This window comes from Pleurodeles waltl, chromosome 4_2 (genome assembly GCF_031143425.1).
Source record: "Pleurodeles waltl isolate 20211129_DDA chromosome 4_2, aPleWal1.hap1.20221129, whole genome shotgun sequence".
NCBI classification, from domain to species: domain Eukaryota; kingdom Metazoa; phylum Chordata; class Amphibia; order Caudata; family Salamandridae; genus Pleurodeles; species Pleurodeles waltl.
Genome location: NC_090443.1, coordinates 196463537 through 196477480, shown reverse-complemented (window position 1 = coordinate 196477480; position 13944 = coordinate 196463537). Strand labels below are relative to the sequence as shown.

Below are 13944 nucleotides of genomic sequence, written 5' to 3'. Positions count from 1 at the left end.
GAGGCCCAGGAGTTGCAGGAGGAAGTGCTGGGAGCTGGAGCTACACGTCGCCTGAAGTTCCCCTTGGAGGTAAAGCAAACAAGCCTTGGCAGCTGCAAAGGATGCAGTGCACGGGGATACTGTCTTGCGTGGAGTGGAAAGGACTTACTACCACCAAAGTGCGACAGCTGGTAGAGGGGACCAAGGGAGACTGTCCGGACCACCACCCATGATTCAGGGCCCACGCCACTCAGGATGAGGGGAGATCTGCGGAACCAGTCGTCGATGCATCCAGCTACCTGTAATTACAGGGGATTGATGCCTTCACCCCAAGGGAGATTCCTTCTTCTTGTGCAAGCTGAAAATTTGCAGTCTTCTGAGGATGCACAGCCGGTAAAATGTTGCAAAGCTGACAGGAGTTCCGGATGCAGTATTGCAGAAGTCTTCCTCATGAATCGGCAGCTGGTCGGTTCCTGGAGGGTCCAGTTGTGGTTCCTGAGGCCAGAAGTCGAAGCAGAGGTTGCAGAGGAGTCCTGCTATAATCTTACAAGCCGAATCTGAGGACCCACCCCAGAGAAAGACCCTGTATAGCCCAAAGAGGGGGCTTGGCCACCTAACCAGGTAACCACCTATCAGAGGGTGCCTTTGACATCACTTGCCTGGCCTGGCCACTCAGATGTTCCCAGAGTTCCCTACCAACCTTGGAATCAAGATGGCAGAACCCAGGGACCCTCTGGAGGAGCACAGGGCACCACCCCTGCGGTGGTGATGGACAGGGGAGTGGTCACTCCCCTTTCCATTGTCCAGTTTCACGCCAGAGCAGGGACTGGGGGGGGTCCCTGAACCGGTGTGGACTTGTTTATGCACAGAGGGCACCAAATGTGCCCTTCAAAGCAAAACCAGTGGCTTGGGGAACCTACTCCTCCAAAGCCAATCATACCTGTTTCCAAAGGGAGAGGGTGTTACCTCATCTCCTAAAGTAAATCCTTTTTTCTGCCTTCCTGGGGTTGTCCAGATCAAGCAGCAGGAGGGCAGAAACCCATTTGAAGGGTGGCAGCATCTGGGCTGCCCGAGAAACCCTGTAAGACTGGTGGTAGCAATGCTGGGGGTCCTCTAAGAAGGAATCATACTTACAATACTTGCAACAGTATTGGGGTATGATTCCAACATGTTTGATACCAAACATGCCCAGGTTCGGAGTTAATATTATGAAGCTGGATAAAGGTAGTGACCTATGTTTAGTACATATATAAAATGACGTCCCTGCACTCACGAAGTCCAGTAAAATGGCGCTGGAGTTCGTGAGGGCACCTCTGCTAGTGCAGGTGTGCCCTCACACGCATGTGCATGCACCCTGCCCTGGGCTGAAAGGGCCTACCATATGGGTGACTTGCAGTGACCTGTAGTGAAACTGGGTGCATGCACCCGATTCACTCAGACTGCAATGGCCGACCTGCAGAACCCTTTGCATGCCCTGGGTACCTAGGTACCATATACTAGGGACTTACATGGGGGCACCAGTATGCCAATTGTGGGAAGAAAGGGTTAGTAGCAACCAAATGTAGAGGAGAGAGCACAGTCACTGGGGTCCTGGTTAGCAGGATCCCAGTGAACACAGTTAAACACTCTGACAAACAGGCCAAAATTGGAGGTAACCAAGCTAGAAAGAGGCTACTTTCCTACACCCCACATCCCTGGATCACACTACTCCTGTCGGAGGGAGGCTCCAGGGATTTCTTCCAAATTGGGAGGAAATCCCCAATGCCCGGTGCAATCTATCCATCATTGAGCACGGCTACTGCCTTGAGCTTATCTCAACCCCACCAAACATCACACCCTCAGCCCAGAACATTATCTTCTACTCCAAGAAGAAGTCCAGGCACTACTTCTCACAGGGGCCAAAGAGCCAGTGCCCCCTCAACACCGGGGCAAAGGTGCCTACTCCTTGTACTTCCCCACCCCTAAAAAGGCCAGCTCCTACATGCCAATCCTCGATCTAAGGCCTCCCAACAGATGCATCCTGTAGGAACATTTCTACATGGTCACCCTACATGTTATCATCCCCCTGGTGCAGGAAGGCGACTTCATAGCCACAGTAGATCTGAAGGAAATCCACTTTAAAATCCCCATCCATCCAGGCCATCAATGCTACCTTTGTTTCATGCTACGTAGGATGCCCTACCAATTCAAAGTGTTGCCCTTCAGTCACCAAGACCCTAATGACTTTTACCAAATAAAACTGTGGTAGCTGCCCAGTTCAGAAGGGGGTGGACTTATGTCTTTCTTTACTTAGATGTTTTAACTAATTAGGAGTGCAAGCAAACAAGACTGCTTAGCCCACACCCAAGCTGCTATTTCCCTGCTCCACAAATTGGGCTTTACATTCAATACCATCAAGTGTCACCTCCAGCCACTTAATGCCACACCCTTCCTGGGGTCAGTCCTCAGTGCAGTGTCGGACAAAGTCTGCTGAAGTGAGCAAAGGTTGTGGGCATTCCAGCAACTATTGTCTCTTTTTCAGCCACACCATCCTCGCACACTTTGAGCAGCCTCTTAGGTATGATGGCCTCATATTTAGGTATAGTTCTGCACAAAAGTCTCTCATTCGTCAGCTTCTAGATTTCCATTCTGCACGTTAGTCACTAGCAAAGGATAACTGGGAATATCTAGTATTAAAAGCAAGCATCCATCACTCTTTGCAATGGTGGAACAGCAACAACCTGACACATGGCATGCCCTTCGAAGGCCCAGCCTCACGGGCAACCATTACCACAGATGCATCAGTCCTCAGGTGGGGGGGGCTGACCTCAATGATGTGATAGATTAGTGTCTGTGGCCACCTTATAAACGGGTTCTCACCATCAGTCGTTTGTATCTTTTAGCCATATCCCTAGCCTTTAAAGCTTTTCTCCCAGACATACAAGGTAAGGTGGCCCTGGTGAGAATCGACAACATCACTGCTATGTTTTACTTGCAAAAGCAAGGCTGCACACATTCTTCTCATCTGTCAGCAGTAAGGTGGCAAATTTGGCTTTTGCAATCCACCACCAAGTACATCTTCTGGTGGAGTACTTCCTAGGGTGAACAGTGACTTTGCAGACCTGTTCAGCACTGTGCAGAAACAAGTCCACGTGTGGGACCCCCACCCACAAGTCCTACTCCCTTACTTTTGTTAGTGGTGGCTCCAGAAATAGGCCTCCTTGCCAGGTTCGAAAATGCTTAATGCCCAAGCTTACCCTCTAGGTTTCCACACCTCCAGTCCTTGTGCATGCTTTGTGTATAAATAGGTCAGTGATCTTTTCATATGCTTTTCCTCCTCTCCCACTTCTTCCGTAAGTGGAAATAAAACTGCAGCAAACATCCCCACCCTCACCCTGGCAGCTCCCACAAGGGCCAGACAATCATGGTTTTCAAGCGTTCTTGAGCTATTCATCGCCCCAAATGAAAAGCTTCTAAACAGGCCAGACCTAACACAAAACCAAGCAGAGTCAGACACCCACACCCCAGACTTGTTAACCTAGCACTGTGGCTTCTGAAGTCCCAGAATTCACTTATCTCAACTTGCTTCAAGAGTGCATAGGCATACTGAGGGAAGCCCTTAGATCTAACAGATGCACTTGTAATGCTGCTAAGTTGAAAAAGTCTGTTCATTACTGTATTCTTATCCATATAAACACTCTTACACCTATGACAAAAGACATCATCTGCTGCCTCTTTCATTTACAAAAGTCATGACTAGCTTACACCTCTGTTGGGCTGCACCGAGCCTATATTGTTGCATACATGCAAAACAGAGAACACTACTCAGTCTTTAATATCCCTGTTATTAAATCCTTCAGGGAGGGCGTTAAACCTGTCATCCCACCAAGAGTGCCAGCAGCACCAGTCTGAAACCTGAACATTTTCCTCACCAGACTCATGGGACCTCCCTTCTGCATTTTTTGCCCTTTCAGGTTTCTCTCCTGGAAAGTCGAGTTTTTTTGGTAGCTTACAGTTCCTTAGATATATCAGTGAACGACAGGCTTTCACACTATAATGGTCTTTTTCCAGGCCACATTGAGAGGTTTGTTCTTAGAATCAACCCCAAATTCATGCCTAAGGTGCTGTCCCTTTTCCGCCTTAACCAGACAATTGAGGTTCCAGTCTTCTTTCCCCAGCCTGATGTAGTAGCAGAGAGTGCACTTCACAAACTTTACCTTAATCATGCTCTCATGTATTACTTAGATAGGACCAAGCCCTTTCATAATCCACAGCAGTCTTATGTTGCCTTCGCACTGGCTCATAAAGGTCATTCTATATCTAAGGCAAGTATAGACAGATAAATTGTTAAATGTATCCAAGCTTATTACCTTACAGCCAAAGGAGCCCTACCTACTCCTCCAGGTCTCACTCTGCCCACAACCAGGGCACCACTATGGCTTTTCTTGGGAACATACTCTTAGCTGACACCTTCACAAAGTATTACCATGTGGACATTCTTGTAAGGCAATAGGCTGGAGAAGTTCAAACTATCCCAAGGACTTTGTTTCAGACATCTGCACCAATCACTGGCTAGCTACCAATTATAGGGGTATTCCTTTACAGTTGTAACAGATGTGTATCTACAGCCACACCTGTTGCAAATGGATTGTAGGACTTAGCTTGTAATGATCTGTTTGTCACATTTAGTGGTTTAGATTCACATGCGCCTACCCTTGTCAATGGAAGTCAGTGCTTGCTGCATTATCTTCAGCCTACATTATTATTTACACTACAAGCATGGCCACTATCCTATCCAACTTACTACGTCATAACTACTCTCACCCACTATGCGGCAAACAATCTAACAATGATGTTGATGCCCATGCACATTCCATACCAGAGGAGGATTCACTGAGCTCTCATTGCCCGAAAGACTTCTTCAAAGCAAAACAAGTTGCATCAGTCCGATCCCAACACTAGATGGCAGGATTATGCAGAGTAAGTGAACCTACAGCACTACATGGGAAGCACAGATGCTTACAAGGTAAATAACCTTACAAGATATTTGATTAGGATAAATCATGCTTACTGATTGACATAATAATGTCTTGCATTTTAGCTTTGTTGTTTAACAACTCTTCTCATTTGCTGTGTATTTCACACTTTGCAGTCAATTCTGTGTTTTTTTTGTTTCTCATTTAGCGGGCCATTGATGAAAAGTACAGCGCTATGGAAGAGAGGGAGGACAAGCTACACCGTTTGCAGTTAGCCTTGAGAGAAAAAGAACACGACCTTCAGCAGCTACGAAATGTCCTGTCATGCAATGAGGTGACCATCAATGTATGTTACAGTACTCATTTGTACTTTTTTAGTGTTTAGTGAGTGCTAGACACACACCTTGTGGCCCTTGTAAATGAACCATAGATTACCCAATATATTGTTTTCAAATGAATGACTTAGACGCTTGTTCTAGTGTCTATTTTCTATGCTAGTAATTATTAGGCACCAAGTAAGAAGTGCACATTGCCCTAAATAGACTTATTATTATTCAATTACCCTCCAAGTCCCAAAGCAGGATTTCGAAAGAGAGACAACTTCGTGTGAAACTCTGTCCATTGCTTGTCACTTTAGATTCCCTGCAATATCTTTTTTGCCTGCTACGAGACTCCTAATGGGCCTGATTTAGATCTCGGCGGTCATACCTCCAATTCTCCGCAGTGGCAGCCTCAAAAACATCGTCAAGTGTTCTACACATGGATGTATTGTGGCTGAGCTGCAGACTGCCAGGACAGAAAGCTCTTCCTAGCCTTCAGGCTGGCGATTTCACGTCGACCTTATTTAGATGTTACAGCCCTGCAGGTGGACTATGGCGGAGGATTGCTGACAGCAGGAGACCATTGTGAAAGTCACTGGGCATTGTAAAATGTCAGCGGCTATCACATAGAGGTAAGTGACACACTCACACTGTACCTTAGCCATATGTGTCCACTTTCACAACACACAACATACACACTATTATCCATTGCCATTCAACGACAACATCACATCTACATGCAGAAAACACACATTACCAGACATCCATGACACAACACACACTATTGATAATACACACACATACAACACAACAACCAACACAATGACACACCCATCTACACAAACACATGCTCACAAAGGCACAGTTGCACACATCACAACAACGACCACCACACAAAACACACCTGAATGCACGTGGCATACATACTGACACAACCACATCACCCACTCAGCTGCCTTCAAATCGACCAGCCAATCCAGTCTCACATACACATGCATATGCACACACAATATCACAGGTACAGATTCACTTACAGTGTGCCCACATAGACATGCTGACGTGTGATGCCATTGTTATTGTGATGCCACCATTCATTTGGCAATGAACACTGACACCACAGTAACATTTGTGTATGTGTGCAGTATGTGTCCTGTACCAGTGTGTCCCCATCGATCACTGACACAAATGTATTCCTGACATATGCATGTCAGAGGTATTAACATCTTGTGTATCGTATCGGGCACCTTGTCATTTATTCCAATAATTTCACCTTCTAAACATCCCAATCCCCCCTCCCACTTTCTAATTAACCAAACCCACCACCTAAGAGAGTATAATCACATGTCTTTTTGCTATTAGGGAGGCATAAAAGAAGGACTTTGTGGAGTCGAGCGGGTGAATAAATGCAGAGGTCTTGTGCGCGGGGGTGGTTTGAACTTGTGTTGAGTTTTTGTGACTATAGTTGTCTGAGTCTCAGTTTCGGGCTCTGTACCCTGTGCTTTGAGGGATTCCATCAGTGCATCCCATTCAAGCGAAATGGGTCTTTTACAGAGGCGCCTGTATTCCTTCCTGTGCAAGGCTACTCTCTCAGCTAGTTCCCAGTGCTCCATCTCCTCCTGCCAAAAGGACAGTTGGGGGGGCCAATTTCTTGTGATTAATCTCCTTGCTAGTAGTAGGGCCAAGTTATCAAATTTAAGCACTACTTTGGATCCCCAGGGCCTGGGGTGTAACCCCAATGGGCATGGTATGGGGGTGTTCCATCGGTTTAAATCTGTAATATCTGACATTTTTATAGCTATACCCATCCAGTAGGGGGTAAGCTCAGGGCAAAGCTGTATGAGCTTGAATCTTGTGTTACGAAATACATTTTTGGGATTGTAGGAAGCTGGCTCTGTATATACTATATCAACATGAGATATAGTGTGCAAGAGTCCAGGGGTTCCCCAGAGGCTTAACAGAGGCTAAAGTAGATAATACTAAATCTTTCTTTTGTGGCAGTGTGGTCGAGCCCTTAGGCTTATCAGAGGGTAGTGCAAAGCATTTGTTGTACACAGACAATAGAGAAAGCATACACTCAATGACTTAACTCCAGACCAATTGTTTTATATTGCAAAAATATCTTTTGTTAATTTATTTCTAGAACCCCAAGATTCACGTTGCAGGTAAGTACATCAATAAATAAGTATTTCACATATGTATTAATATTACTTTTATTGGAGTCGGCAAGTTGTACAGTTTTTGAATACATGGCAATAATCTGTTTTAAAAGTTGACACTTCAATTTTCAGAAACAGTTCCTGGAGGGAAGAAAAGTTAGTACGTTTTGAAGGTAAGTACACAACTTACAGTTCCAGTCTCCAGGGGTTAGGAAGTCCACAGGTTGGGATTCAAGTTAGCCCCAAACACCCACCACCAGCAACATGGGGCCAGCTGGGTGCAGAGGTCAAAGCTGAGGCAACATGGGCTCCTATGGATACTGGGGCACTCTGTTTCAGATCTGCTGTCAGGTATGTACCTGTGTCTTCGCCGGGCAGATCTGGGGGGTTTAGAGGAGACCAGGGAAGGGGGGTCACAGGCAAGCACCAAACACACACCCTCAGAGGCGCAGGGGCGGCCGGGTGCAGAGTGCAAATACAGTATCGGGCTCCCAATGCTTTCCTATGAGGGGACTCCAAGGGTCACTTAGATTCTGCAGGCTGTGTCTAGGGGGTTGGTTCCAGAAAACCACAAGCTGGACAAGTAGGAGAGCTGCCTGCTTGAACGATGCTGCACTGGAAGTCGGGTTTCCCAAGGTCAGGGGGCTGGGGGTGCAGTGCACCTTTTGGCGGCGGGTATCTTCACCCGGTGCTGTTGCGGTCAGGGGGTCCTCTGGATTCACACTGCAGGTGTCGTTGTGGATGACAGGAGAGGTCACCCCAGGGTGGGCACTTGCTCTGGATCGCCTGAGGATCCTCTCTAGTTGGTTGGGCCACCTGGACATGGGCCATGGGCGTTGGGTGCTGATTGGTCAGGACTCGTGGATCCGGGGAAGCTATTGGAGTCCTTAGATGTAGATTCTTCATGGACAGGGCCGCTGCCCACGGGAGTACTCGATCCTCTGTGATGCAGGCAGTCCTCTGGATCCTTGGCAGAGGTCGTTAGACCCAAAGGATGCGTCACTTTTTTTTGCAGGGCTTTTGCAGCTTGAGACAGTCAGGTAGGGCTGGGACCAAGCCAGTTTTCGTCTTCCTTCTTCTCTGCTGGGTTTTCAGCTTAACAGTCCTTCTTTCTTGTGAGGTTGCCAGGAATCTGATGAACTGGGTTCAGGGAACCCTTAAATCCTGGATTTAGGGGCATTACAGGGGTCATAGGACAGTAGCCAATGGCTACTGTCCCTGAGAGTGGCTACACCTTTCTTGTGTCCACTCCCTTTGTGGAGGGGGACACAAGCCTAATCCTATTGATCCCTGTCCTCCAAACTAAGATAGCGGACTATGTGGGCGGGGGTGTGGAGGGTCACCTCGCCTCTGGACACCTTAGGGGTAGTCCTAGCTGGGGTGGTCACTCCTCCTCGCTTTCCCTAATTTTCCAGCTGGGCTTGCTGCCAAAAGTGGGGCTTTGTCTGGGGGCGAGCAACTCCACTGCTGGAGTGCCCTGGGGCACTCTAACAGGAGGCGTGAGCCTTTGAGGCTCACCACCAGGTGTTACAGTTCCTGTACGGGGGAGGTGTGAAGCACATCCACTCAGGACAGGCTTTGTTTCTGGCCAGCGATAGCACAAAGGCTCTCACACCATGTGGTCAAAAACTTGTCTGAAAGTGGCAGGCTGGCACCGACTGGTCAGTCCTGCACTAGCAGTTTGGCTAACATGCAGGGGGCATCTCTAAGATGCCCTCTGGGTGCATTTTTCCATAAATCCCACACTGGCATCAGTGTGGGTTTATTGTGCTAAGAATTATGATACCAAACTTCCCAGTATTCAGTTAAGCCGTTATGGGGCTGTGGAGTTCGTAATGACAAACTCCCAAACCATATACTCAGTATGGCTACAGTGTACTTAGAATGTCCAAGAATGGACTTAGACACTGTAGGAGCATATTGCTCATGCAATTATGCCCTTACCTGTGGTATAGTGCACCCTGCCTTAGGGTTGAAAGGCCTGCTAGAGGGGTGACTTCCTATGCCACAGGCAGTGGTTTGTCCCCAGCGAGCCAGTAAGACAGCCACTGTAGTTGTCCTGCGAGACAATAGGCCTTGAAGTTCTGGGGCTCCCACTCCATCACCAACCAACGGCAATTGCAATCGGGGGAGGCTAATTCTGCGGGCATCTAGAACCCCATGCAAGTTCCACCAACCTGCGGTTAAGCAATCAAAACATCCATGCTGGTATTATTACTAGAAGGTTTGTAAAATAATACAATATCCTTGAAAGCATAACCATTTTCGAAATGGAAACAATAACCTGCATCAGACAAAGGCAAGATGATCCAGAAAGCTATTGTGTTTTGAGTAAGTTAATCGCTCGGATGAGGTTACCCTCCAGTAGATCTGAAGGTTCCCAGTACACCTGTCCACCAAAGTATCGTAATGTGTGAGATGCAACCTGGAGGTCTGCTTGGCCAAGGCGCAGCCTGAGGTTCACTGGAGTGGGGGAAAAGAAGAAGGCACAAGACCCTAGTCTATATTAATGTGAAGGCCGGGCATCCATCCTAATGTATTAAGTACTTGGATGATTCCTCCCAATCCCCTTCGGAGGTCCACGAGGTAAAGGATGATATATCATTGGCGTACAGAGGTATGGAGTGTATTCCTCAACTTGAGGAGCTCTGCCAGAGCTGTTGTGCTTTAGGTTCTGTTGCCAGCACAAATAATAGTGCGGTAAAGGGCAACCTTGCCTGGTCCCACGATAAACATCATAGGATTGTGAAATCAGCCCACAAGTCCTGGCTCTTGCCAGGGGCTGTGAGTATAAGAGATATACCCATCGGGTACATGCCTGGCGTATATCATACCGTGCCAGGACTGTTAACATAAAATCCCATTCCAGAGCGTCAAAAGCTTGATGGACATCTAGTGATACGCAGCTCGCATATGGATAGTTCTGCCGCGCTGCTCCCATTATATTAAAATGTTTGTGTATATTTAAAGAAGTGCTGTGACCGGGGACGAAATCGCAGTGGTCTATGTGTAAAAGGTGCAGGAGCAGAGGGAGCAGACTCCGGGCAAGAATTTTGCTCAAGATTTTATATTCTGTGTTTAGAATAGACAGAGGCATGTATGAGGAGAGTTCAGAGGGAGGTGTGCCAGGCTTCAAGAGGGAGGTAACCAATGCCTCCCCGGTGGTAGCTGGGAGAGTACCTGCATCTAACGAGGCATTGTAGAGTATTTCCAACGTCGGGATTAATATTGCTGAGTAGGTGGAATAAAAGTCGACTTGTAGTCCATCCAAGCTAGGTGTTTTGTTTCTGGCTTATTCTCCTATGGCCCCTTCATCTCGTTACCTGAGATCGGAGCCCAGAGGGTCTCCTTATCCTCAACAGCTACTCTAGGTAGTGTGATCTGGTCAAGAAACGTAATGACATCTGCAGGTCTGGGGAATCTAGGGCAGTATACAGTTTGATAAAGAAATCCCTAACAGCTTCATTGTTCCCGCTCTGTGTAGTGATCACCCCCTGGGGAGGGTTATTGATGGACCGTATTGGGGTGGGTGAGAGAGATGGTTGTATCAAGCGTGCTAGAAGCGTCCCTGATTTGTCCACTTCTGCTTGCCTCTTTTACATATAAGTGTGATAATCTATGACGCGGAGACGTTCAAGGAGATGGGCATGTGTGAAACGGGCTTTCTGTAATGCATGTAAAGCTTCAATGTTTTCCTCTGCCACCTTTTCTAATGCATTAAGTTTGCCTTCTATACATGAAAGGTCCCGTTCAGCCTCCCACCTGGCGATAGAGGTGCCTCGAATCACCACCTTGAAGGCCTTCCACTCCGTCAACGAGGAGGAAACGGTGCCCTCATTATTGAGGGAATATGTATCTAGTGTGGTTGCAAGTGTCTCCCTGAATACAGTGTCTTCCAATTGGATCGGTTGCAGATGCCAGGTTGGAATCAGTGTCAATATGTGGCCCCAGGAAAGCGTCACCTCTAGAGGGTTACGATCGGATATTGTCTTTCCCAGATACGTAGTCTCCTTTAGGAAGGATTGTAGGTTTGCCAGACATAGGATTCTATCTCAACATGATCGTAATGCATGAGGGGGACGTAAAAGGAGTATTCCCTGTCTCCTACGTGCCTCTCACACCAAACATCCAGCAGGTCCCAGCCAGTTATCCAGTTTCTCAGTGCCTTTGCTTGGCGCACCAAGACTGTACCTGGCATAGAGGGGTGGGAGCGGCCCAAGAAGGTATCAATGATCGCTTTAAAGTCACCACCCAACAGCCAAGGGTAGTCTGACCATTCTACTGTGGCTGAGGGTAGCCGGGACCAGTATGTATCCTGTTCTTTATTGGGTGCATATATGCAACCCAGCACAATAGGCTCCCCATTGAGGCTATCCCGCAGCAAAACATAACGACCCTGCGCGTCTATCCTAGTTACCAAGACCGTGAATAGCACACTAGCTCAGAGCCATACAGTCGTTGCCTCGTGCAAAGGCAGAATAGAATGTGTGGTACAGTTGTCCCTGCCAATTTCCGCACATTTTTTGAGCTTCTTGTGTTGTGACGTGAGTCTCTTGTAAGAACACTATTGGGGTGATTCTAACCCCGGCGCAGGGTCGGCGGGAGCACCGCCGACAGACCGGCGGTGCCCCGCAGGGCATTCTGACCGCGGCGCTTCGGCCGCGGTCAGTGCAGGAAAACCGGCGGTCTCCCGCCGGTTTTCCGCTGCCCCTTGGAATCATCCAAGGCGGCGCAGCTTGCTGCGCCGCCGAGGGGATTCCGACCCCCCCTACCGCCATCCAGTTCCCGGCGGTCCGCCCGCCGGGAACCGGATGGCGGTAGGGGGGGTCGCTGGGCCCCTGGGGGCCCCTGCAGTGCCCATGCCACTGGCATGGGCACTGCAGGGGCCCCTAAATGTATTTCACTGTCTGCTGCGCAGACAGTGAAATACGCGACGGGTGCAACTGCACCCGTCGCACAGCTTCCACTCCGCCGGCTCGATTCCGAGCCGGCTTCATCGTGGAAGCCTCTTTCCCGCTGGGCTGGCGGGCGGCCTGAAGGCGGCCGCCCGCCAGCCCAGCGGGAATGTCAGAATTACCGCCGCGGTCTTTCGACCGCGGAACGGTAACCTGACGGCGGGACTTTGGCGGACGGCCTCCGCCGCCCGCCAAGGTCAGGATGAGGGCCTATGTGCTCGATGCCTGTTCAATTGCACAAGTACTTTATGCCTTTTATATACTGAGCCCAGTCGTGCACATTCCATGTGATTATATTGTATCCCTTTAGTGTGCATTGCATCTTTCCTAACAATATGAGAATTCCTCTCCTCCAAGCCCATGCTCCCACATTCATTAACATACGCCTCCTTTCATAATAATCGGTGACGGTGAGAAACTGTGCATGTCCATCCCCCCAAAAAAAGGTAACAAATTCTCGGTCCATTAAAAACCATTTGTTGGACTAAACTATTAAACCAGCCAGAACTTATCAACTAATAATAAGATAAGTGCTTCTGCATTGGTTGGTAGTGCCACTTAAGGCCGTGTTCCTAGGAGGTGTAAGGAATGAGCGTTTGAACCTAGCATCCAGGTCATCTGGGCCCAGTGCCCATAATTTACACGTAAGTGTGCTGAATCAGTAAACCCCCAGTAGTACACAAGTAAGGCGTCAGTCAGGCATCCCAAGAAAAAGGGGTGGCCTCATGTATACATTCAACATTCGGCCAAGAAATAAGAGTCCAAACCGCCACCCCTCTGAGCCCCCTCAATGCTCATATACATTACGTGCAGCAATCTGGAGTCTGTAGTAGAGAAAAGGGTTGTTTATATTGCTCTTTTTCCCCTTTGATTAGATAGTCATGTGACATTTGTGGATTGATCGTAGGAAATAAAGTCATGCTACTGATTGACTCTGAGACTGAGAAACAGTGCCACATGAGGAGCTTGTACTGCTAGGTTTCTTTGAAAGTCTCAAGGAGTTTTCAGAACGTATTGATTTTTGTCAGTCCTCCAGGGCCTGTTGTGGAGTGGGGGCTGTTTTCGTGGCAGATCGTCTTGCGTTTCTGGGGGGCCCTGTGTGGTTTGGGCAAGTTAGTCTTCCGTAGTTTCAGTCCAGCAGAGTCCGGAAACTGCCTGTCCAGCCACTCACATGCCTCATCTTGTAGGTAAAAAAAAAAAAAAGGGCCATTGCTCGTGGATTATTTTAAGCCTGGCTGGGAATCTCAGATAATGCTTCAGACCGATCGCTCACAAGCCTTTTTTGATTTCTTTAAAGGTGGAATGCTTGCGCCATCTCCATTACATACAGAATTAAGTGAGGTGGGGCCCTCCATTTCTTCCAGGCCTTCAATTATGCAAAAGTTATTCCTATGTGATCTCCCCCCGCGTCTTCTATCCAGTCTTGCAGGCACAACACTTGTTTATGCAGTTGTGCAATGTGCGCGGAGTGTTTACCTTGATTTGAAGTTATAGTGGATAACAGTTGTTTGTTTGTCTTGACTTTCTCAGCCAGTTTGCCCTGGTAATCTTTATGAAGAGTGATGTCTGCCGTGATGGT

At 48.2% G+C, this 13944-nt stretch overlaps 1 protein-coding gene across 1 annotated transcript in view; it reads left to right on the top strand.

Annotated features, from left to right (window-relative positions):
• The window catches only part of LOC138292459 (myomegalin-like), a 1643599-nt gene that overhangs the window by 195241 nt on the left and 1434414 nt on the right, over nt 1-13944 (top strand). Inside the window, exon 5 of the mRNA XM_069231077.1 lies at nt 5143-5280. Coding sequence (XP_069087178.1) covers nt 5143-5280 — 138 coding nt within the window. The remainder of the gene's footprint in view (nt 1-5142; nt 5281-13944) is intronic.